General features: G+C 40.7%; 1 protein-coding gene across 1 annotated transcript in view; it reads right to left on the reverse strand.

The window, feature by feature from the left end:
* The window catches only part of HELB (helicase (DNA) B), a 29,696-nt gene extending 16,808 nt beyond the window's left edge, over positions 1–12,888 (reverse strand). Inside the window, exons 1-6 of the mRNA XM_004675922.2 lie at positions 12,691–12,888; positions 10,686–11,096; positions 9,666–9,835; positions 5,722–6,603; positions 2,159–2,345; positions 954–1,095 (exon numbers count right to left, since the gene is read on the reverse strand). Of these exons, the coding sequence (XP_004675979.1) occupies positions 954–1,095; positions 2,159–2,345; positions 5,722–6,603; positions 9,666–9,835; positions 10,686–11,096; positions 12,691–12,880 (1,982 nt within the window). The 5' untranslated portion in view covers positions 12,881–12,888. The remainder of the gene's footprint in view (positions 1–953; positions 1,096–2,158; positions 2,346–5,721; positions 6,604–9,665; positions 9,836–10,685; positions 11,097–12,690) is intronic.
* Between the last annotated feature and the right edge of the window lie 11,826 nt (positions 12,889–24,714).

Here is a 24,714-nt window from a genome sequence, read left to right on the forward strand (position 1 = left end):
GAAATGTTCAAAGCAACAAAAGCAACATCTTGTAAGAGAATCCAAAACAAAGATTAAAAGTCTCCTGGTATTAAAGGACCCCTCACATCTAAAGATTTACATTTAAATGCCAAGGAATATAGAAAGTGTGATGGTGTGAGACAAGGATTATGGAGAAATCAACTATCTATAAACCCAGGGGATCACGCTAAGGACCTATGAAAAATGAAGGGAAGACAAGGATTCTTTCCCACTCTGAAGAGAGTATTGTGCTATGGGTGCCATCATTTACCAGGAGTGAAATACAATAACCCTTTTTTTATTTGGCTCCATTACAAAAATTAGGGGACATTTCTTCTTCAATTTATCCCATGGTATAATTTATCTTCAAGTTGCTGCTCTTCTTCAGCTTATTCCAATCTCTTAAATTTAAGGCAACTTTAATTCACACATGTATTATTTTAATCAAAAACCACATTCATTCTTAAATTTCCTAATTTACGCTGGACCAGTAATAAAAAATATTAACGTTGTCTTTTTTTTTTTTAAACATTTTTTAAGGACTTATTTATTTACGCATATACAACTGGGATGTAGGCCAGAGGTGCAGGGGCAGTGAGAGGATTAGGCAGATCAGTGAAGTACACTGGTGAGGGAGAAGTCAGCAAGACAGGAAAGGTCTACTGCACCATGTAGTGCCCGGGGCCTGGGATCTAAGTCACACCAAACCGGCCATGGCCACTTTGCACAGTGCTGTATCCTAACCTGTTAGGCCAGCAGGGAGAGCCCTAACTTTGTGTAAAAAAAAAAAATGGTGTATTTACCCAAAAAAGAGAATTAAATCATTCTAATTCAGAAGCATCTATCCCTTTCTATATATCTATACCTATATCTATATAGACATATAGATAGATAGATGTGAGTTTTTTTTTTAATCTTTTATTTCTAATACAACAGAGAGAAAATGCAAATACCTTGTAGCATTACCCACAATTATCTCAGATTCTGCTCTATGGTTTGTTCTTAGTTCAACAGCACAATTTTTTGACTTAAGAGTCTCAAAAACATCTTCCAACAAGTTACCAGGTTCAATGCTGGGTAACTGCCTAACATCACCTAAAGGGGAAAAAAGACTTAAGTCACAATAAGATTTAAGTCACTGGGTCCTGAAATTTAGAAAATCTTATCTTTTCTCTACTGAGACAGGACATAATTTTGAAGATTTACTCTAAGAGGGAAAAAAGTTAATCTTCAAAAAATATTTCTTTGAAATATTTACATAAGAACAGTAAGTCCTTACAAATACTTAATAAAACAACTTGAAATTAAACAATGTAAGGGAGAAAAAAGTGTGACAACATAGTAGGTAAAATCTGAAATGGATGCTTTCCTACCTATAACCACAGGTAAAATGAGCAGGGGCAAACTTTAGTCAACATGTAAAATTGAAAACCTGTCCTTATATATCAAGTATTTAGTCACCTAATCTTGGTCAATATGTTACTGAACATGGAAAAGTGGGATAAACTATGACATCAAATAAAAAAATAAACATATAAAATATAAAATAAAACCAAGGCATTTCATAATAGACAAAATTCCAGAAATGTAATAAATCTTCAAAGATAAGAAAAATATTTACTGGGGGAAAATGCTTAAGCCATTAACAGAATCAACTACTTATAAAAATCCTCAAATACCTACCAAAAATGACATAACAAGTTTGGGACTCAAATAACAATTCTATTTTCTCTCTATTAAGGCATATAGTCACTGAATCTCATCAAAATTTGAAAGGAAGTAAGAGAATAGTTATTAGCTTAAAATCATATTAACTTTCAGTGGTCTATAATTTAGGCTTTGTACCATTTCTGCATGATCCAAAGTAAATCAGTACATCCTATTTTACTTTGAGATTTGTGACATTTTTACAAATTTAATAGTCATCATGCAGGTGATTAGCAGAAACCCTTCACAATTCTATTTCATTCTCATCCAAACCTAAACAAAGCTTGAGCCGCGCTGATAACCAGTAGTCAGATGGAATTCAGTGGGCATTAGTAGGGCTGAGATAGGATACCCATCCTTGGGGCATGGAAAACAGCCAAGTGGTATAAACAACCTACTAAACATAATGCTTTGAGCTAAACATTAAAATTCCAACAATATTTTAACTTACCAAGGATAATAAGCTTAGAAAGTTTGGAGTGAGTACACAATAAATCTAAAACTGATTTGAAGACCTGCACAGACACCAAACTACCTTCATCCACAACCAGAATTCTAACAGAAGAAAATTTCCATGGCTGGTATGGCCGATCCTTGGTCATCATATTTTTTTTCCACAGATAGAAGCTATAATTGACCTATAAGCAAAGAACAGCATTTCTAAATTCATGTTATAAAATATATCCAAAAAATTCAAGAGCATGATATTTTTAAACAAAAGTATTAAATAAATGGAGGAGGGTGGAAAATGTAATGTAGGAAAAATGGTAAAAAAAAAATATTGGATAAATGTATGAATCAAAGAATAAACCTATGTGTCAATACCCTGGTGCTATGAAAAAAAGAAAAAGAAAAAGGAAATACAGATGTTAAAGATGACTACACAGAAAAGACAGGTCAAGTAACTCTAAAAATAAAAAAAGAATCAAAGAAAGTCCTTTCTAGTGAGTACTTAAGTGTGGTCAATTTAACAAGCTTCACAAAGCACATCATCCCACTGTAAAAATCTGAACCCCTCTCTTTACACCTTTTATTCCCAAATAAACCTTTTCTTGGTCTTCTGAGAAAACCAATCACTTAAGTCCCCCTCTCCTCCAAACAATACTCCACTCTAGTTAGAAAGAACTGCCTTCAGTGGTAGTGTGGCCAAGCGGTCTAAGGTGCTGGATTTAGAAAGAACTGCCTGCCTTCCTCCCCAACCTAACTATAAAAATACTACTCTTTATCAACACTTAAAAAAAACAACAAAAAGGGCCCTGGTGGCACAACAGGTTAAGTCTCAGCACTATGACATTATCAGCAGTCACTGCAGCAAGAGTTTAACGCCAGCCAGGGAGCTGACCCACATGGCCCAACAGACCTCTCCTGTCCTGCCTGCTGCTCCCTTCAGCAGTGGATTTCAGTCAATCTGCTTGTGTCTCCTCACTGTCTCTGGTGAATCCTCTCACTCTCCACACCTCGTCTGTACCCCAGTTCTTGTGTGCATAAATAAAATCTTTAAAAAAAAAAAGCTAATAAAACAATAAACAAAAAATCATTTTGTTTTATTTGTTTACTGTTACAACCAAGCTTACTGTTAACACCCAAGTGTATTGTTAACACCCAAGTGCCTTGCAACCAAATTGCCAGCAATACACTAATCCAAAATGTGATTGCCAAATTTATATAGGACACCCAGGTAAATCTGAATTGCAGATGACCAATAATTTTTAGTATAAGTTAATCATTAAGCTTATTTTATACTATAAAATTATAACTTTTAGTATAAGACTTTTTCGTATAATTGATGCAATATTTGGTATATACTAAGAAATTATTCATATCTCAATTAGCAACCCAAGCCCAAGAATAAGAGACATAAGTGGTTTCTTAGTGTTTTTCCTGGGCCCTTACACTTTCTCCTGAGTCTAAATATGACTTCAGGTATGTCCTTTCAGCTCCCCAAGCAGACATTAAATATTAATTGATCAGAGTTGGAATATAAAGAGAAACTGAGTAATAATCCTCTTGCTTCTCCTCTTAAAATTCAAATCCTTCAGACTAATCAGATATGAAAATAGTGAAAAAGAAAACTGATCAGAACAAATGAAGCTACAATGGACTTTTCTAGGTCTGCATTCTCTCATATGAGAAATAAAGGTAATGGACAAAATAATTTCTGACTGGCTTATGGTGCTATGATTCCACATAATCTCCCTACAACTATTTGTTTCATTTCATCTCTTGCTTAAGAGCCAAAATGCTCCCAGTTAAATCAAGCCCAAGTTCTTTGTTAGGGTCATAAGATGTACAATAATGAGGAAATTATGGATCCATGGAAAGAGCAATAAGTTGGGAGGGCAGAAACATGAATTCAGAAAAAGAAGTCTAAGTTCTGGTTCTATACATAGTTAAGATCTTGGGCAAGTCACTAAACACCTCCGAATTTTGAGTGGCTCATACCTACCCACTTCACTGATTTATTAAAGATTGAATGAGATAATTTAAAGACATTACAAACTATAAAGCTCAATTCCTTAGTCATCCCAACCAATACATGCCCACAACAGTCACTTCCCTCAATACATTTGAAAGGCCTTTCCCCTAAATGAAACGACCTTCTCTGCACCTGAGCCTCTAGATCCAACTTAATTACTAAATTACTATTTCTTTCAGAAACCTTCCCACACAGGAGGCCTCCCTGATGGCTTAGGGATTAAGTCACTGCACCATCTATGCTACAGCCTGAGTTTGATCTCTGGCCAGAGAGTTGACCCATATAGGGGGGGCACAGAAGTCCTCTCCTGTCTCGTCCACTGCTCCCCTCAGCTGTGCTGCTCCATCTCCTTTGTCACTGGTGAACCCCCTCACAACCCCTCCTCCCTAGCACCTCTGGCCTACGCCCCAGCTCTTCCATGCAAAACTATCTTTTCAGTATATTAATCCATTTCACAGTTTAAACATATAATACTTTCCAGGAATTGGTGTAGACAAAGGAGATAAAGAACTGAACCCGGGCCTCCCTGGTGGGGCAAGGAGTTAGGTCTCAGCACTATGAAGCCATCCCCAGCCACTGCAGCATGAATTTGATACCCGGCCAGGGAGCTGACCCACATGGTTCAGCAGACTTCTCCTGTCTCCCCCACTGCTCCGCTCTGCAGTGTATTTCAGTCAATCCACCTGTTCTGCTCCCCATTCTGCTTCTAGTGAATCCTCTCACTCCCCACACTTCAGACCTGTACCCCAGTTCTTGTATACATGAGTAAAGTCTTTAAGAAATAAAATAAGTTTATAATCATTCCTAGAAGGAAAAACACATACACTTTAGTTTCACTGATTTATTTTCATAACGAGATTTCTCAATGATTGAAGCAATGCACTAACTTTCTTCCTGGTACTAACTCTGATCTTACTGCAAGCCAATAAGTTTCCTGTTTTGAGTGGTAATGATCTAAATGATGAGTTACAAAGGCAGGGATCCAGAAGATTTTCAATCAATGCCTCCTAATTGTCAACAAAGAAAAATTAAAAAAAAAAAAAAATGAACCCTTTAGTTTCAAATGACCTAAATGTCCATAAACAGATGAGTGGATAAAGATGTCACACACACACACAGACACACACATACCGGAGTATTACACAGCTATTAAAAAAGATGAAATCATGCCATTTGCAGCTACATGGAAAAACCCAGGGGGACTTATCCTAAGTGAAATAAACCAGAGAAAGACAAACACCATATGTTTTCAGTCATAAGTTGCAGCTAAAGAACTACAACAAATAAATTAACCAAACTCCTAGACTACAAAAGCAAAATAGTAGTTACCAGAAGGGAAGGAGGACGAGGACTGGGTAACTGTGTAAAAGGGTTCAATTATTATGGTGATAGATGGGAACTAGTCTTTTGGTGGTGAGTATAACATAGCATATATAGAATTAGATATATGTCTGTACATTTGCAACCAAAAAGCTCTAAATAAAGTTTGTCTTTAAGGTAAATGTTTTAATGTGCAGAAAAAAAGATGAATACTTAACCTGACATAGCGTGTAGGCACTGAAGCCAGTTCTCTGCCTTAGTAAGCCAGCTGCTTTCCCTGTAGGTGCTGTAAGTAGAACTTCTATAGACTTGTCAGCTTTTTGCAGATTTTCCTGGGTAAAGGTAATCCATTCTTCTGGTACATCCCTGTCTTGTTCGAAATCTTCACAAGCTTTTTTAATTTCTTTTTCTTCCAACTGTTCTATGTACTTAAAAAGACGGCTAACAATTGTGGTCTTCCCAGACCCCCCTTTTCCACTTATGACTGTCACAGCATTGGAGCAGATCATTTTCAAAGCAGTCACCTGATCCTGGTCCAGCTGAGCTTCACTTATTTTTGCATCACGTTCATTTTCAGCATTATTCCAAATATGGTCACATCTGTCCTGTGTTTCCAGAACCACCACTGAATTTTCTAATTTTGTTTCATCAGGTTTACTTTCATTCAATGTGTTATCATCACTCCCTGTATCCTCACATTTTGTGGTGGGAATAGAAGCAAGCACCTTTTGGACATCGACGTGCAAAAGCCACGGAGGTTTTGTCATCAGGGTACATATTAAAGAAGCGATGCCTTTTTCAGCCTGGTAAAGATCATAAGGAAAGACACAGGCCTTCTCGCACACTACCACACCAATATCTTTCAAAAATGTCAGGGACTGACAAGCATCTTCAAAACACATGTGTTCTGACAACTGAGATCTTAAGTCATCTCTTTCAACACAAGTGTGCCCATATTCTCGACACAGCTGCTTCAGTCTGAAATACAGCATTAATGCATTCTTCTCCAAATCCGTCATCAACTGGAGAAGGGACTTGCACTGACAAAATGCTGTCCAACTTGCTTCACATCGCAGAAGTTTCAATTCTCTGTAGGTTATCTAAGAAAATAAAGTTCAAGTTGCTTTATAAGAATTGTAATTGTTGGGGCCTCCCTACAGGTTAAGTCTCAGCACTGTCACCACTATGACCTGAGTTCAATCCTCCACCAAGGAGCTGACCCACATGGCACAGCAGACCTCTCCTTCCTTGCCCGTTGCTCTCCTCAACAGTAGATTTTAGTCCATCTGCCTGTTCTGTATCCTGCTCTGTCTCTGGTGAATCCTCTCACCCCCACATCTCTGGCCTGTACCCTAGTTCTTCTACACACAGAAAAAAATAGCAATTATTGATAAGTACTATTAGATTTACAGTAAAATGATGCTATTTGTTCATATTTTTTCAATCTCAGAACTTTTCAACTACATATATAGATGAAACTATGTAACCAAAACTTAATTTTCTTTTCATTAATCTCTTAAACTTTGTCATTAAAATCGTTTTTTAAAACAATACAGTTTTAAGTCACAAAACACTGAGTTTCATCACACATAAAGAAACAGAAATCCCACGCCTTACTCTTTTGTTTCTCAAGCAACATCTTCAGCACTTTTAGTTACTTCTTCCAGAATTGATTATCTCCACATTAATAAGTACAAGTTAAAACACTACTTCATTTTGTAAAATTTTTACTTGTTTAGAATTAACTCCCTACTATGGCAAATCTTTCTCCAGGGGAGATCTCTGTCGTTTCACTATCACCTTCAAACATGTTTCTCTTTTTAATCTTTTTTTTTAAAGATTTATTTATTTATTTATGCATACGAAACTGTGGTACAAGCCAGAGGTACAGGGGCGGTGAGAGGATTCACCAGAGACAGAGCGGGGAGCAGAAAAGGCAGATCGACGAAGCACATTGCTGAAGGGAGCAGCAGGCAGGTCAGGAGAGGTCTGCAGCGCCATGTGGGTCACCTCCGGAGCCAAAGATCGAACTAACACTGAAGTAGCTGCAGCTAACTTTCAGTGCTGCACCCTAACCCACTGTACCACCAGGGAAGGCCTCGTTTTAATCTTTTAATAAAGTTACAGTACACATTATTTATCACTTTTGGTTAAATCAGTGTAAAGAGGATTCACAACTGAATAACATGATAAACTATTAACTTTTGTGTTGAAATCCATTTTTATCATAACAACTGACTCATTTTCTTAGCATTTGTTGTCTCTGTGCTTATGAACAATACTGCCTAAACTCTACAGAAAGATCCAGAACTTCCTTCACCACGACCCACTTAGCAGGTCATCCATCACCATTTTTTTTTTCATTGTGATATCTCTCCTGAGACTTTTCATTTGTTTCATGAGCTGAATTATGTCCCCCTCAAATTTCAGTTGATATCCTAACCTCCACTACCCCAGAACATGACCCTATCTGAAGAAAATGTCTTTGAAGAGATAATTTAATTAAAACAAGATCATTGGGTTGTATCCTACTTCAGAATGACTGGTGCCCTTATAAGAAGAGACTAGAACACAGGCAGAGAAGGATGACTCTTTGAATACGCAAGGAGAAGGTGAACATTCACAAGCTAAAGGGAGAATTCTCAGAAGAAACCAACCCTGTGGACACCTTGATTTTGTACTGGAAACCTCCTCGACTGGGAAAGTAAACTTGCTTCAGCCATCCAGTTTATGGTACGTAGCACAGACGTACAGAGTTAACAGCCTAGCAAACTAACAGCTCAGGAAGCCTTTATTCTGGATGGTGGCTTACATGATTAATAGTAGGGCTTAAGTCCCCTTCTCTCACCAGAGTCTCAGAACATGCAGTGATTATTTTTGTTCTCTGTAAGTGTAGCTATAATTATTGAATGCTATTTTTTTGAAGCATACTGAAATCATAAAATGAAATCTTCATTTTGTGTAGGAAAAAATACATCAATTCAGTATATCTCAAATTATGAGCATCTAAAAACATTCTTAGTGTTCCAAGAATTATCTCAGAATCTTTAAGTTGAATCTTCCTTGCAAAACCACCTAAAATCAAGTACTGCCAAGATTTAAGTGCCACATTTGATTTCTAAAATCACTGGAACTCCCCAGTGCTATTTTCTATTCTTGGTCTTTAAGATTAAAAACAGAAGTGAATTCGTTTATAAAGGTATTTCTTTGCCAATGAAAATATCATATGATAGCTATCACAATATACCATATGAATAAAGAAAATTTTCAGAGCTCTCTAATAGGAACATGGGAGTTGAATTGCATAGCACAACAGACTAATCCACATAAGATTTTTTTTTTAAAGATTGATTTATTAGTGCATACAGAACTGGGGTACAGGCCAGAGGTTCAGGGGCAGCGAGAGGCTTCATCAGAGACAGAGTGGGGAGCAGAACAGGCAGATCGACGAAGTACACTGCTGAGGGGAGCAGCGGGCGGGTGAGAAGAGGTCTGCCACGCCATGTGAATCTCCTCCGGGCCAGGCGAGAATCAAACTCATGCAGAAGTGTCTTTGGCTTCTTAGTGCTGTGCTTTAACCCACTGCGCCACCAGGGAGGGCCCCACATAAGCATTTTACTCAAGTTGCTAAGGGCAATTTAGTTACCAAAAAAAGTGTCTTATATTATACAATTAGATTATTGAGCAAATACAAATAGACATAACTTGAATGTTAATCAATTTTATTATTTTGTTTTACCTTTATAAACATACTGCATAAGTCTATATTTGTATATAACACTCAAGAAAAATAAATCAATATACAAATGTGTTGCCTTTGAAAGAGACGTGGGCCTTTCTGGTTGCACAGGGGTTACAAATCTACTGGCAAGACACTACACCATGAGTTCGAGCCCCAGCTAGGGAGGTGGCCCCCATGGCACGGCAGACTTCTCCTGTCCTAAATGCTGCTCCCTTCTGCAATGTATTTCAGTTCTGCTCCCCACTCTGTCTCTGGTGAACACTCTCAACCCCCCGCACCCACACTCCTGGTCTGTACCCCAGTTCTTGTATATATAAATAACAAATCTTTTTTAAAAAGAGAGGGAGAAATGCAAAATTTATCAAGTTTAGAAATCTTGCTTTATACAAGATTATTAAATGTTAAACAAGTCTTACTTACTCTACCAAATCCAAGTTTCCATGGTTGCGTAGTTAAAATTTTTTCTATGTCTTCCAACACCTCTTTTGAACTTGAACTTATGATCCGTTTAAAGTGTCGAGGCAAAAGAATTGGCAGGAATTCCATTATTTTGGGAAACTGTAAAGCTGTCATTGCACTTATAAAAGGAACTATAAGGTATCAGAAAAACAAATTAAAACATACAAATGAACTCACACAAAAACTGATTTGATGGACTTTCTCATGCCGCACAAATAATTCAAGAACTCCAAATCAAAAAGAGGTAAAAAAAATATTTACTTTAACTAGTAAGAACATTGTTCATTATTATAATTGCCTTTTTTTAGATGATTTTCATTGTGTTTGAAACAAAAATTTACAGTTTTAATAGCTTAGATAATGACTTGATAACTATTTGTTTCCTTTTGCTTGCAATGTAGTCAGAATAAAATTTTTGACTCTGATATAAAGGCAATTTAAAGCTAAGTACAAAAAATAAATCATTCACAAATTCACCTTTATAATAAGTTTCTGGCTGTAATCACAAATTTTTGTCATTGAAGATATTTAATGATATACTGTCAATTGTGGAAGACCAAATGACAAACTATACTCAAAAGGTACTTTAAACATTTGGACTGAAGTCTTTCCAAATCTTTCCAAATCCATTACTCATATACATATATCCTTGCCTTTCTCCTATGCCTGATTTAACAGTATTGACAACTGAACTTTTTCTAATGACTTGAGGTAATTCTCCTAGGGGCACAAAAGATAAAAAAGTACAATCTCAGCTTTGAGTAGCAGAGAAACTAAAGGCTTAAACAACATGTCATCTAATCTCTTCGCTATAGATGAACATGGATTGTCAACAACATGCTCCAAAAACAATATAAACACCTTTTCATCAAACGGATACTACCAAATTAAACTCTACCAAGATACTATACTTTAATTTAATCACATCATCATTTAAGTAGCTCATTTATACTAAAGACTCAGTGACAAAATCATACTTACTAGTGCTTTCCAGAGGAAGGATCCTCTCATAATCTGGTAGTGACTCCTCCTGTTCACTCTGCGTAGATTGTTTTTTATTCTTCCTTTCAATTTCTTTTTGGAAAGTTCTTAATGTTTCCGTAAGGTTTCTAAAGTTGAGGTTTTTATAGCTTGATACAGCATTTACCCATGCTAAAAATTTAGTTATATTATCAGAGGGGAAATTACAATCTTTAAGAAAGAGGGAACAGATATGCTTTTGATCTGGAGGTGACATATCAGATTGTAAAAAGTAAGATGGAAATCCTTGAACTTGATAGTAGGTCAATCCTGCAGGCTTTACTTGCACCTTCACTTGCCACCAGGCACCCGTTATTGGAAAACGTCCAAACACTTTGAATGTTTCTTTAGTGCTTTTATCAGCTATTACAGCTTGAGGGGGAAAAACAAGTTAATTTAGGATTTTTTTTTTTAAAGATTTATTTATTTATTCGTACAGAACTGGGCTACAGGCCAGAGATGCGGAGCGTGAGAGGATTCACCAGAGACAGAGCGGGAAACAGAACAGGCAGATCGACGAAGTATACTGCTGAGGGGCGACGAAGTATACTGCTGAGGGGCGACGAAGTATACTGCTGAGGGGCGACGAAGTATACTGCTGAGGGGCGACGAAGTATACTGCTGAGGGGAGCAGCGGGCGGGTCAGGAGAGGTCTGCTGTGCCATGTGGTCACCTCCGGGGCAGGCGGGGATCGAACTCATGCGGAAGTGGCTTTAGTTTCTCAGTGCAGTGCTTTAACCCGCTGCGCCACCAGGGAGGGCCAATTTAGGATATTTTAAAACCTCTTTCCCATTATTTTGTTAAACACAACACACTATCTTCCTACAACACTTTATAGATGTCTGCTAGGGTATCTATATCACACTTTCTATTTATCTGTCTCCATCTACTAAGTTTACTGGTCTCTAAATAGGCCAATGTATCCTTTATCTTTGTATTCCAAAAGGCAGGCATAGTAAGTAGCAAAAGTCAGTCTTCTCTCTACTACCCTAACCCTGCAAAAATAAACTTTTGTGCGATTTCTAATTTCTCTAAAAAGTCATGTCCCTCTCACCACAAGATCTTCGCATGAATTATTTTATCTACCTCCAATACTGTCCTTCAGTTTACCCTATTTATGACAGAAAGCCTTCCCTGAATCTCATAAAGGTGCCTTTTTATAACACCATATACTATTACTTGTAAGCACTTCATTAAGTTTGTGATTATTTAGAGAATGTCTCCTTATCACTAGAGGATGAGCTCCATTTTGGGCTAGCCCTGGTGGTGTAACTGGTTAGGACACAACACTACAAGCTAGCCACTGCAGCTTCAGTGTGGGAGTTCGATCCCCCCAACTGGAGGTGATTCACATGGCGTGGCAGATGTCTCGCCCGCTGCTCCCCTCAGCAGTGTACTTTGTAGATCTGCTTGTTCTGCTCCCCACTGTCTCTGGCGAAGCCTCTCACTGCCCCTGCACCTCTGGCTTGTACCGGAATTCTGTATGCATAAACAAATCTTTAAAAAAAGAAAGAAAGAAAATAACCTCTTAATCTTCTCTCTCCAGGGTATTCTAGGAACAAAAATGGACTTGGAACACAACAGCCCTTCAATAATACTTTTAGAATAAATGACCACACCCTTCATGTAAACGTGAAAATTTTCTGCCTAAACCCTTCTCTGTCTAAACCACCCACAGGTGACTATATAAATTTAAAACAATTTTAACTAAATAAAATTTTAACTCATCCCTCAGCTTTACCGTCGCTACACAAGAATCGTCAATATCAATGAGATGACACATGTACAGACAGCTTAAGACACAATATTTGCTCAAATCACTGTCGCTATTATCATCGGCATTATTTAATCCTTGTAAGACGAAAGTATTAGACAGCCCAGAGGAAGGTTATTAGCGATCATGTCAGATCGGAAAACTTCTTTCTTCCAGCAATCCCACCCCCCCAGGGGCAGGGCGCCTCCTCACCGCGGCGGTACCCAGGGAGGCCGCCAGCTTTTACACCCCCACTGCAGAGCTCCTCGGCGTCCACAAACTCCAGATCCTCCTCCTCCTCCAGCTCCTCCTTTGGAAATTCAGGGTCTAGTTCCTCCACCGGGTCCTTGGGTGGGAGCAGAGTTCCCTGGAGTTCGCGCAGCTGCCCACCTGAGAAAGCCATACTCGGCGGTCCAGACTTCAGTTCTAATTCCGGAAAACCCGTGTTGGCTACACGACCTTGGTCAACCAATCAGCTCTGGGACTCCAAGACCCACAACTTCCGGGAACGCCCCCTTGACCTGTTTGCTGGGAGAAGGGATGAGGTGGCGCCGAAACTCCGCCCCAAGGGTCGCGGACTCGAGGAAAGGCGAGGCGGGGCGCAGAAGGGATCCGGCGCTGCCTGTCAATCAGGCGACTCGGGACCGAAGCCAGCACTGAGCCGTCCCACACGGCAGCGGGAGGTGTGGACACCTGGGTCCGCGAGCCAACCGTGTCTCCCGCGGAGAGAGAAACAGGGAAAAGGACACGCCTAGTGAACTTGCAGGCCCGCGACGCCCCAAAAGAAAGCTAGATGCCTTTTGAGTACTGTCGCCGCCTGCCAAAGCGCAGAACAGCGACTCTCCAATGCTGAGAATTGTCTAGTTGAAAATGCTTTGGGCCTAGGTTTCCTTGAGGAGCTGAATGTATATCAGCAAAGGCACTTACTCAAGTTCCAGATCTCTTGGTCCCACGCCAGACCAGGGTTTCGAGATGTAGGGTCGCACGCCAGGGTTGTCAGTTTTATGCTCAGCAGGTTTGAAAACCAGAGGCCTCTTCCTCTCAGTACATCATGGTCTCCCAAACTTGTTTAAGCTGGCCTTCTCCAGCTTGTTTGTCGGGGAGGGGGTGGGGGGGTTTGGGGGGGTGGTGTCCAAAAAAAGTCTACTTTCTACAGAAGTAGGAGAAAGGATGGTGATTTTAATTTATCTGGAGCTATCGTTCTCATACGCTTTGTGGATACTATCAATAATTGAATGTCAGTGCTATTTGAGGAATATCTTAAGAATATTCCTCACTCAAAATATTACCTATTTGGATGCTACTTATTACGCAATAATTATTAATAATACACCTAAAATAACTAAGCATATACTATTTTGTTAAATCCCAAAACATCTTGTGCTATATTCAAACAGAGAAAACTAGCCAGCACACAAGATTAAGAAGAGATATTTATGGGAGAAAATAGTAATAAATGTGGCCCAAATGTTCACTCTGTTGCTTTTAGAAGAAAACACTGCTCTGCTGCAGATGACAAAATATCTGTGGCTCCAAGGATCATTTTATATGAAGTAGTATTCTTTGTTAACACAGCAGCTGGCTACTGTTTCCACGACTTTGATTCCTCTCTGAAAAAGACCACCTTACTGGTCTCTTTGTTGCTAAATCCTATGAATAGCTTTTAGCCTTTTTCTTGCTAACCTTCTCAGAAGTTTTTGACATGGATAACTATTTTCTTCTTGTAACACTGCTTCCTGAACTTGTATGACCTGTCTTCTCAGATTCTCCTCGCCAGCCATTGATAGTTTTCTCTGCTGGTGTCTTGAGTGTCCCCAAGTTTCCATCCTATTCAGCTTCTCAAACTCTATAGCTCCTACCTTCAATCATCTTTCACCTATATTTCACTGACATGCTAATAAATTATAATCTGTCCTCCAGGTCTACACAAATAATTCTGTATTAGAAGCCGCTCCAATATGGCCCTGGCCCACTTCAGATTCAATATCCAAACTGAAATTTATCTGCTGCCCATATCTGGGCTTCTTTTGAGTATCCATTGGCTATCTTTGTGATTCACATAGTGATGTGCTGATACACTTGTGTTGACATAAATTTATTAGGTAGTGTAAGTGAGGATTCAGAGTAGTAAAGATCTTGTTTCTTTGACTGTTGCTTCCTCACTTTAAACAAAAATATTAACCTAGTTTCCTGGGTATTGTTTTCCGCCATACATCACGAGCAACAATACTCAAAGCTGGTTGTGAAGCACAAACACTTAGGATATTGCTAAAATTGGGATTCCAGCATCAAGCAAAATTTAATTTAAAAAAAAGTTACTTACAAATAGTTTGGGGAAAGAATGGAGGAAACAGGAATGAGAACAAAATTTTAAGTTTAATTTTTCTAATGGTGTTTGACTGAGAAAAGAATGCAAGGGGAGGCATCACAGCCATAAAGTCAAGGTCCTCAGGGCCAAAGCCGGAAGCAGGGATGACCTGGATGTCTGCAGGAGGTCCCAGCAGGTAACAGACTGTTGGGGGCTGTGTCTGAAGCTCAGCCCCAAAAGGTAAAAGAGAAGGACGGAGATGAAGCTCATCTGGGAACCTCAGGCCTTCTCAGGTTCTGCATAGATTTTTCAAATTAGCAACTAACAGCTAGCAAGGGCCCCTCCCTACCAAAGGAGATAATAAAACACAATGCTGCCCCCCAAAAGGTGCAGCTCTCCCCGCCCACGAGTGCCTATGCAGGTCTTTTCCTCTCCTGTTCCTATTCCAATAAACTTCCTCTTTAAATTTAACTGAGTCTCTGTTTCGTGGAGAAACTCACCACGTGCTACTGAAAGGGGAGCTCTGGTGAAACCTTTCCCAGAGTGAATCCAAGGACCCTGAACTCCAAAACAGGTTATTATTCCACATAATTAAAAATAGACAAAAGAAACAACAAACAAAACCTAAAAACTAAGCAAAAGGAAAAATGAATCTATCAAAGGTAAATCATAAGTTCTTGGAGCAAATAATTGCTTGAGTTAGTTTTGAATACTTTGAATAGACGTTTTAAATGATTGATTACAGGTTATATTCTGAGGACAAAGGATTACAAAGTAAACTTAAATTTCAAGCCATGGTTACTCTCAGTTGTTATGTTATAATAAATTTGAAATTTTGTATTGTAGGATAAAGCAAATATATCAATGTATTCATGATTTCAAGGCAAAGGCAATAATATAAGCTTAAAATAAAATTTAAAAAGCTACAATATTAAACTTGAATTGGAAATAACAAGATGTGATGTTGACTGCTGGCTTTGTCTATTGAGAGTTCATGAAAGCAAAGTCACCCCAGTAATTCTAATCACACCTACCAATAATAATAAGAAATATCATTTCTTATTGAAAAGAGTGTAAGTCAAGTGTAGGAGGTATGTGGATGAGATATAGGTAGAGAGAAGAGTAAGTTGAAGCCACAACCTGCAGGGTCCTGGGAGGTCAGAATGAAGTCAGCAAGGAGCCACCGAGAGTTTCAAACAGAAGTTTAACCATTTTCTTCTGAAAGCCTAGTTATTTACCTCACATAAACGAAGCTCCCACTCCAAGTAAATACATACAATAAACCTATCCTTGGAAATGCTTATTAAATAAGCCAATCTGAATCACGAAGCAAAGAATATTAGCATGACATTCATTTGCTTCTCATGCAGTCATTTTTTTCCCTTATGTTATATGCTATATATTTTCTGGCTATATTTAGAATTTATTAGTTTTAGTGTGCCTGAAAGCAGGTAACATACTGTGAAGTTATCACTAGTAAAACATTGGTATCACTTCCCATTGGTAGAATGGGAAGGAAACAGGTCTAGTGACATGTTTAATTAATGTGATGAGGTAAAGCCTGCAATTAAAGTATAGGCATGATGATGACAGTCTTGCATTTATAGAAAGCACTTCAAATTAATTTATCTTGAGAAAGGCTGAAGTTAGCATTGTCTATTTTGTTTGTTGAAAAGCAGTTCAAAGGGGAATGATAGAACTAAGACAAGAAATGAGTTAAATAATAGGATTGTTAAACCGACTGACAATTACATGCAGGCAGAAAGAGCTGCCCCGAAATGGACAGGTTTGCAGAGAGAGGCCTGCAAGGCTGCAGCCGGGCGTTCTTAGGAGAGCGGCCTCCACGGAGGGAGGTCAGTGCAGAGGAATCCCGGCATGGCACAGGTCACAGCAGGCAGGAGGCTGCTGCCCTGCAGAGGGAGAGAGCGGTGGGAAGAAGCACCTGCATAGGCACAGGTGAGCAGAGGAGCGGCTGCCCAGTGCTGGTGGAGAGACTGGGCTGATATAGGCAGCCTCTCCCTGGGAGGGGCTCACTCCCTGTGAGCCTAGGTCTGTTGAATTTGAATAGCATCTGACAAGACTGGAGATTCCCTAGTGAGCTTTATCTCCATGTCCTTATATTTTACCTTTGGGTCTGAGCTTCAAACTCAGCCCCCAACAGTCTGTTATCTGCTGGGTCATCCCAGCACCCGGCTTTGTCACCTGAGTACCTTGATGTTAGGGCTGTGTCAGTTGCTGTGGTAGCGCCTTCTATCTGTCCCCTTTGTGCAACTCAATCTTGTGATGCCTCCCCTGCATTCCTTCCTCCATCAAGGGGAGCAGTGGGTGAAACAGGAGAGGTCTGCTGCATCATGTGGGTCACCTCCTTGGCTGGTGATAGAACTCTTGTACTGCAGTGGCTGCGGAAAGCTTAGTAGTGCTGCGCTTTAACTAACGGCACCACTAGGGAGGGGTTAGCATAGCCATTGACAGTCCTAAACATCAAGATCCTCAGGCACAGGACTGACTGCAGGAGGCCTCAGCAGATAACAGGCTGCTGGGGGCAGTGTCTAGACCCAAAAGGTGAAAGATAAGGATATGGAGATGGGGCCCGCTGGGGAGTCTTAGGTCCTTTTGTAACAGCGTGGTTCCTAGGAAAAGGGGAAGTTCCAGATTCCCTGCCCCACCCAGAAGAAGGGTGGAGCTGAGCAGAGAAAAAGGAGAGAAGAGAGAAGGAAGGAAGCAGGATGGAGAACAAGGAGGAGACCTGAGGAAGCCACATGGACCAGCAAGCGTGTGATGAAGAAACCGTGCTTGTTTCCTGACCCTGGACTGGTTAAGGCAGATGTGGGTGAGAGACCTGTAGGGAGGTAACTGTGGCAGTGTATATACTGATTTTGATTTTGCTCTTTTCTTCCCAGACTTGTCTGGCCATGTCTGACCCTTTTCCATGGGTCCTGGCCAGGAGGTGCTTTAGTCTTGTGGCGGGCTTTCAGACCTTGCTTTGGACAAATCCCTTTGGGTTGACTTTTGCCCACGAGGGGATGGGTCACTTCAGGTGTCTGATTTAGAAGTTATATTCTTTGTGTTCCATATTGTATACTTACTGTATTAAAGTCCCTTTTCATTAAAGTTTTATATGTTTTGTCTTGTTGCGGCGGATGGCAGAACCCACTTAGAGCAGGCAGGATTTTGAGGCTTCATGAGTGCCCCTCTCCCCCATCCTGCAACAGATTCTGCCCTGTAACAGATTTGGGGAGCCCTATAACAGATTTTGTCCTATAACACTTTCAGGTTCTGTGTGGATATCCAAATCAGCAATGACTGCTAGCAAAGATTGTTACTGGACAAAATCTTTTATATGACAGGACCCATGGAAAAGGTCAGAAGTAACCAGACAAATCTGGGAGGAAAAGAGCAAAATCAAAATCAATATAAACACTGCCACAGTCATCTCCCTACAGGTGTCTCACCCACATCTACCTTAACCAGTCCAGAGTCAGGAAACAAGCCCGGTTTCTTCCTCACGTGCTTGCTGCTCCATGTGGCTTCCTCAGGTCTCCTCCTTTCCCCATCCTGCTTCATTTCCTTCTCTTCTCTCATTTTTCTCTGCTCAGCTCCACCCTCCTTCTGGGTGGGGTAGGGAACCTGGAACTTTATTTTCATCCTGTTACAAGATGAGCCCCTCCCTGCTGAAAGAAAATGTGACCCCCCAAAAAACTCTTCCTGCCCACTTGTGCCTATGCAAGTGTCGTTTCCTCTCCTGTTCCTTTTCTGATAGACTTACTCTTTAAATAAAACTGAGTCTCTGTCTCCTGGAGAAACTCACCACGTGCTACTGAAAGGGGGGCTCTGGTGAAACCTTCCCCAGAGTGAACTCAAGGACCCCAATTTCTAGAAACGACATCACTCTCGTCCCCTCCCCACTGCACACACTTCTGGCTTACACCTCACCTCTTCATTCACAAATAAATTAATCTTTAAAAATAAGTATAAAGATATGACATGCCATCAATAAGTGATAAATCAAATTTCAGGAGCTTATTTTTCACACACCTGCTGGATTCATCTATAACCTCTACAGTCGGGGGGTTCAGATTAATGGGGAAGAAATGAATACTCTATTATCTCTTTCCCTGATGCCTCCGTTTTGGAAAAACATTTCCTTCCCCATAATATCTGACTATGAATTCATATTTTGAGAAAAATCACTTCTTTACAATTCCCATAATGCTCCTCAAGTAAATCACATCAAAACCAAATCGTGGGGGTAACACAGGGTTGGAGTCTTTTATATATTTTTTATTATTTTATTTTTAGATTTTTTTTTTATGCATACGGTACTGGGGTACAGGCCAGAGGCTCAGGGGCGGTGAGAGGCTTCACCAGAGACAGAGTGGGGAGCAGAACACACAGATCAACGAAGTACACTGCTGAGGGGAGCAGCGGGCGGGTCAGGAGAGGTCTGCCACGTCATGTGGATCTACTCCGGGGCAGGCGGGTATCGAACTCTTGCGGAAGTGGCTTAAGTTTCCCAATGCTGTGCTTTAACCCGCTGCGCCACCAGGGAGGGCCTGGGGTCTTTTTTATAGTCAGGTTTGGGGGCTCAGGGGTGCCCCTCTCTCCCTGCCAAGTAACAGTTACACACCACACCTACAACCTAGACACCACCACCCACCCTCAGCCATGTGTTCTTTCCCCACCCTATTCTTGCTCCTCCCCCAACTCTGGGATCCTCAGTTCTAGATCAGTTTTAGAGTTGGTTCTTAGCTTGGCTTTATCTGAGCCTTTATTTCATTTCTCTATACTCCACATCTAAGTGCTCAGGCAACTATTTTTTGCAGGGTCCCTAACTATATAAACAATTTTAAGCACCTTAAATCAGCATCTTGAGCCATTCTGGCAGAACATTCTACAACAATCCAGAATGCTCTTCATTTTCATTTTGTTAAATCTAACAAGCCCACACTTTGTATTACAGAAAGTTTGTGTTTTTGTGATTCTAACTTGGTTGCTACAATTCATTCACTGTCCCCTTCTTCTCCCAACCCCCCTCCCAACCAGTGCTTTTGCATCTCTGCTGCCCTCTCCTGGTCATAGTGGGTCCCTGGTACCAGAGGGAAAAGTTTGAGAGCTTGGGGCTTAATATTGAGGGAATGTGGATGAGCTTGTCAATTGAGCAAACATTCACAGAGCACAGTCCTACCCTGTTCCAGACACTGCAAAGTAATCATTCCATAATCTCCCAGGCTAGAAAATAAAAGAGGTTTGTACAGGTTGGATTGGAATTCAGCATCTCAGAAAATCTATTCAGGTCTAAAGTCTATCACTGACAGCCTGTGAAACTTTGAAGTCACTTAGAATTTTGGGACTTCTGTTTTCTCATCAAAATAAGAGTATATAGTATGAAAAAACACTATTTGAAAGGTGCATCAGAGTTCATCTTGAAGAGCTACAGCTTTGGGGAAATTTTTGGTTATGCAAAACCAAGAACCAGAACTTAGCAAGGGTGAGAAAAATTTAAAATGAACAAAACTGTAGCAGATAAAACAGAAAGGTTCTGAGAACAAAGCATTGGAGTCTTAGAGAATGAGGAAGAAAGGAGGCAGATGAAGAGACTATTATAATGAGAACACTTGAGCAACAGAGCCCAAATATGGGGTTTCCCAAATACTCTGTACAAAAGTGATCTGAGAATATGTTCACTTCCTGACCACTGGGTGCTCTTCTCCCTGCCCAAAGTAATACAAACAGCCCAGAAGCAAGAATAACATAAAGTAAAATCTAGTTCAGGACAATCAAGAGTGGCAAGAAGGCACCAAAATGGCATCCAGCAAAACCCCCCTTGGTGGGGATTGGAGGAAAGCCCGCTTATCTGAGTCCAAAGAGAGGTGAGGTTGGGGCTGGCTTTCAGTCCAGAGCCAAGAAATAAACACGGTTTCTTCTTCACATATCTTCCTTTGCTCCTTGTGGCTTCCTTCTGTCTTCCATCCTGCTTCCTGACTCTTTAGATTCCTTCTCTCTTTTTCTCTGCTCAGCTCCACCCTCCTTCTGGGTGGGGCAGGGAACCTGGAACTTCCCCTTTTCCTGTTACATAACTACTTAAGCACTGCGCCTCCGTGGGTGACTTGCTTAACCTTTCAGTCTTCGTTTCCCAACCAGTAAAATTGAGAAAATAGCAAGCTTGCCTTCTGGGATTCCTGTGAGGACTGAATATGTAATATGAGCACTCAGAAAAGCTCCCTGGGAAGTAAATGAGACCAGTAGTCATTATAGTAGAGGAAAAGGGGAAGCAGGAGAAATGATGATCAGGAGGAGGAGGTGGTTATGGTGAAGGAGTTGGAAGGGCAAGGTGACCGAGTAGAGGGGGAAGAGGAGAAGGAGGAGGAGGAGGAGGAGGAAATGATGAAAGGGACAGAGCTGAAGCAGTGGCTGACTTAAATCTAAAATCTAAGTCTGTAAATGCCCCAAGGTTATGAAATTGAAACCTAGGACAACCCATCCTGATCAGTCAATGAGGGTTTCAGCTACAACCAATCAATCATTTCTTTACTTTGCTTTCTCTATAAAAATCTAATCAGCAGGCCCTCCCTGGTGGCACTGCGGGTTAGCTACTTCCCGCATGAGTTCGATCCCTGCCTGCCCTGGAGGTGATCCACATGGCGTGGCAAACCTCTCCTGACCTGCCCACTGCTCCCCTCAGCAGTGTACTTCCTCAGTTGGCCTGTTCTGCTCCCCACTCTATCACTGGTGAATCCTCTCACTGCCCCTGCACTTCTGGCCTGTACCCCAGTTCTGTATGAAATAAATCTTAAAAAAAAAAAATCTACCCAGCTCTTGAAAGGGATCATGCTTAGTGAAATAAGCCAGAAAGAAAAATGCCAGATGGTTTCACTCATAGCAGAGGCATAAAGGATTAGGGGAAAATAACATTAATAAACAACTATATACCACAGACATATTATGGAGGTGGAGTGGGGAATAGGATCAAAAATGGGGGGGAAGGGAGAGTCATCACTGGACTATGGTGATGACACATGGGTGCTTTGGTGATGGAAAGTTAACTGGGATTACAACTGAGATGGAAAAAGGCGCAAAATGATGTAAAAATAAAATATTAAAAAATCTACCCAGCTCTTATAGACAGTGTTCCCACTTTCAACTTGATGCTGCCCAAATTACATTGAGTTTTACTGAGATAAACCCTTGAAATTTTTAATGTGCCCGGTTTACCTTTGAACACCAGAAAGCAAAGCAAAACTGCAATTGTCCTACGTGCTATAAAGGAGAGGTAGTTTCAGCACTTAAAGCAGAGGTTTCAGCCAACCCCAAGGCCAGGGAGGTTTTCTTTGGGAATGGATTGAACCAGAAACTGCAGTCAACCTAGTGTTAATGTGTTCCAAACAGAGGCCATAGAAAAGTACTTCCATTAAATGAGAAAAATACAGGATTGGGAATAAAGCTAGTGAGAGGCACTCAAACTGGCCAGAATTACTTACTTGGAGAATTTGTTCCAGAATTGACAAAGGGCTGAGCCAAAAACCAAATTGAGGAAGCAAGGCTTTTTCTCCAGTGCAGGGAACATTGAGGGCTTTCCAAAGTGGTGTGATGAGCTCTAACACCAACTTCCCACTTCTCCATAAAGCAGCCATACATGCAGTTTCTTTACTCTGGAGATATGACTTGGGTGTGTAACAATACTGTTACAGAGCAAGGAGAGAAGGGCACCCCTGAGCCCCCAAACCTGCCTGCTCTAAATAGGTTCTGCCATCTGCTGCATCAAGGCAAGACATAAGACCTTTAATGAAAAGGAACTTCAGTACAATGAGTGCACAATACAGAAAAGACAAAGGATATGGTTTCTAAATCCAACACCCACAGTTACCCGTCCTCTTGTTGGGTAAAATTCCACTCAAGAGGGATTGACCCAAAGCAAGGCCTGAAAGCCCGTCATAAGACTAAAGCACCTTTTGGCCAGGACCCATAGAACAGGATCAGACATGGCCAAACAAGTCTGGGAGGAAAAGAGCAAAATCAAAATCAAGATAAACGCTGCCACAGTCAACCTCCCCACAGGTCTCTCATCCACATCTCTTTCAACCAGCCCAGGACCAAGAACCAGTTTCTTCACGTTTCTCTGCTCCATGTGGCTTCCTCAGTCACCTTTCTGGCTCTTCATCCTCTTTCCTTCCTCTTCAGTCTCCTCTCTGCTCAGCTCCAGCCTCCTTCTGGGTGGGTAGGGCAGGGAACCTGGATCCTCCCCCTTTTCCTCGACCACCTGTTACACTACTGGGGGCAGGGAAGGAGGGTTCTCTCACAGCTTGGGGATATAGCATGGATTTTCCCAAGATGAACTGAAATACTTCTTGCAGCTCATTCTGTTAAGTATGTGTTCTCATAAGACTTGTTTGTGCTCTGGATATACCTACCTCATTGTAACCATTTGCCAGTATCTCTGTGTTTCCTAGAAGACTGACAGCAAGTAGAGTCTCAGTGTTTAACCAGTAGCTAAACTATTGCATTCCCACTGTTGCTATAAACATGTCCCTTAAAACCAAAATCTTCACACCATGGTTGCTTTGGAAACCAGTCAAGAATATTGTATTGGAAGGAATAGCAGAAATATTCTAGCATTATATCTGTACCAAGTGCGTTTGAACCGTTCAGCATTTAAGCACTATTAATTGCTAATGAAATCAGCTTCTCTCCATTTATTTCCTTTATTAAAATATTTGTGGTATTTAGCAGATCAAGATACTTGCTAGGAACACATAATTTCACAACTGAGGTTAAAAGAGGGAGTAAGTGTGCTAAACATGTCTTCTGGATAATATATATAAATATATTTGAAGTGAAATAATTAATATTATTCTTATCTGAGGAGATAAGATTAACATAAAAAGAGAAAAGAACTTTTTATATGAACCCAGTGATCTAAATTCTTAATATATAAAATTAAATGCTATGTTCAATTTTTTTATACAAGCGTGACATTAACCATAAAAAAAAGAAGCCAAAACAAACAAACCTGGCTATTGCACAGTGCTTCAAGGCTTGTGTGACATGCCAGAATTTCAGTTTTTATTAAATAAACAGCATCTGACTTTAAAAATTAAACACAAAGATGAATTTTTCATTAAGAATTGATTTACTGAACGCTTGCCCTATTTCTTCCTAAAATGTAGAGAAAGTGACCCCTAGTGGAAATTCGGTGAAGAACTTCCTCCGTTCTGGCTTGATTCAATCCTCATCTAGAAGGCTGCAGGTGAATGCTGCGCCAAGGGTTGTGCCGGGCCCTTAGCAATCACTGAAAAGTGAGGTTCGCTATTTTTGAGGCAAACATTTACAGAAAACATTGAACAGAGCTGTGGGAGAGGTAGACAGGATGGCAAGTGAATTTGATAAAGAGGTGGAAGAGAAAGGATTCAGGCCACAGCACAGAGGCAGTGGGAATAAAGACAGATGTCCAAACAGAGGAGCTGGGAGGGGCGGCATGGAGCCTCCTGGAAATGGTCAGTGATTTCACATGTTGAGGCGTGAGCACTTACAAGAAAATGGGTAAGGTAGAGAAGGAGGCCAGGACCAGGTTACCGCTCGCTGGAGGGGAGGGGTTGGAGAAAATCCTCCAAATTTGGATAGTTAGCAAAGTTGTCAGGAAATCCTGCACAAAACTACATTCAGAGTGATGAGGAAGGAGACCTTGAGGGTGTGGTGGACCTGTGTCAATATGGGGTGTGGTGGACCCACAGAGCTTGGATAAGGGAGCAGAGAAAGCAAACCACAGGAAACTAGAGAGGAACTAGCTAATTTTTGCAGAGTAGATATTTTGCAGATCAGACATGGCAGAAATCAAATACGCTCCCAAGACTTATAAAAAAAGTGGGGGACATGAGGAAAGGGGGTGAAGGGGAGCAGATAGTATAGTGGTACACTGGCAGAGAAATGGAGAG

This window comes from Condylura cristata, unplaced genomic scaffold (assembly GCF_000260355.1).
Source record: "Condylura cristata isolate star-nosed mole 26May11 unplaced genomic scaffold, ConCri1.0 scaffold00004, whole genome shotgun sequence".
NCBI classification, from domain to species: domain Eukaryota; kingdom Metazoa; phylum Chordata; class Mammalia; order Eulipotyphla; family Talpidae; genus Condylura; species Condylura cristata.